General features: G+C 68.2%; 1 protein-coding gene across 1 annotated transcript; it reads left to right on the top strand.

Moving 5' to 3' along the window:
* Nucleotides 1-3: 3 nt before the first annotated feature.
* Nucleotides 4-1,473, top strand: BCAP31 (B cell receptor associated protein 31; the record flags this gene model as incomplete). Its single annotated transcript, XM_026079454.1, has 6 exons — nucleotides 4-130; nucleotides 253-397; nucleotides 485-620; nucleotides 735-849; nucleotides 970-1,070; nucleotides 1,143-1,473. Coding segments are annotated over 6 exons (663 nt in total), but the record flags the coding sequence as incomplete, so codon positions are not given.
* Nucleotides 1,474-1,500: the final 27 nt, after the last annotated feature.

Below are 1,500 nucleotides of genomic sequence, written 5' to 3'. Positions count from 1 at the left end.
GCACACTTTGATGTCTCTTGTCACGGCAGATGGCAGAAGATCTTCAAGTCGCGCCTGGTGGGCCTGGCTGTGGCCTATGGCAACACCGTCTTCATCGTCCTCATCGTCATCCTGGTGCTGCTGCTGCTGGGTGAGCGCCTGGGGCGAGGGGCAGTTAACGAGGACGGGGGGCTCATTACGTGGGGCTGGGCAGGGGCCCTCCCAGCGTAGGGCTCTTTGCTGGGAGCGCCCCGCTGAACACCGCCCACCCAGACGCCCTGCGGGAGACCCGCAAGTACGATGTGGCCGAGCGGGTGTCGCTGCAGAGCAGCCCCGGCGCCCTCGAGCACTTCCACATGAAGCTCTTCCGGGCCCAGCGCAACCTCTACCTGGCCGGCTTTGCCCTGCTGCTCTCCTTGTGAGTCCCTGCGGGGCGATGGAGGGGGGACGCAGGGAGGGGGCCCAGGCGTCTGGCTGACTGTTCCCCCCCCCCCCCCCCCCGCAGCCTGCTGCGCCGCCTGGTGACGCTCATCTCCCAGCAGGCTGTGCTGGGCGCCTCCACTGAGGCTTTCCGCAAGCAGGCGGAAGGCGCCAGCCAGGCTGCCCGCCGCTACATGGAGGACAATGATGCCCTGCGCAAGGTACCAGCAATGTTGGGAGCCTGGGGGGGGGGAGAGGGGAGGAGATGTTCTCCAGACACCTGGGCCCCTTCGGTGGCCCCTCACATGCCTCTGTGTCCCCCCCCCATCCCACAGCAGCTGCAGGAGGCAGGGGGTGATGGCCGGGCCCTGGTGGCCCCCCATGATGAGAATGAGAGCCTCAAGGCCAAGGTGGAGAAGTTGAAGGAGGAGCTGGCAGCCAGCAAACGCAGTAAGAGGGGCCAGGGGAAGCTGGGGGGGGGGCTGGGGAGCCCCGGGGGGAGCTGGGGGCATCCCAGGGGGGAGCTGGGGGGGCTCTGGGGTGTCCCTGACACCTCCCCCCCCCCGGCAGCACTGGAGAAGGCGGAGAACGAGGTTCAGGCCATGCGGCGCCAGGCTGAGGGGCTCACGCGGGAGTACGACCGCCTGCTAGACCAGCACGCCCGCCTGCAGGTACTGGGGGGACACTGGGAGCATTGGGTGGGCACCGGGGGCTGCCCCTAAACTGCCTCCCTCTCCCTGCAGGCAGCCCACGATGGCCCCAGGGACAAGAAGGAGGAGTGAGGGACCCAGCCCCGCCCCCTGCCACCAGGGGGGCAGGGTCTACAGCAAGCCATGACCCCTGCTGCTGGAGAGTTGGGGCAGCCAGCCATGCCCCCAGGCAAAGCCACGCCCACCAGGACCAGGCCCCACCCCTCTGCTGCAGGACCTCCTGGCTGGGGGGGGCATGTTTTGGAGGGGCCCGAGCCCCATTTTGGGGGCCCGAGCCCCATTTTTTGGGGGGGTCTGGCTGTCTGCACTGTAGGGGAGGGGACCCCCTCCCCCTGCTTCCGCTTCAATAAAACATGGGATCAAATTCTGGCTCCTGGATGCCTGGCCCCCC

This window comes from Apteryx rowi, unplaced genomic scaffold (genome assembly GCF_003343035.1).
Source record: "Apteryx rowi isolate R43461 unplaced genomic scaffold, aptRow1 scaffold_1147, whole genome shotgun sequence".
Taxonomy (NCBI): domain Eukaryota; kingdom Metazoa; phylum Chordata; class Aves; order Apterygiformes; family Apterygidae; genus Apteryx; species Apteryx rowi.
Note: the sequence above shows the minus strand (reverse complement) of the source record. Positions and strands in the feature narration are given on the sequence as shown.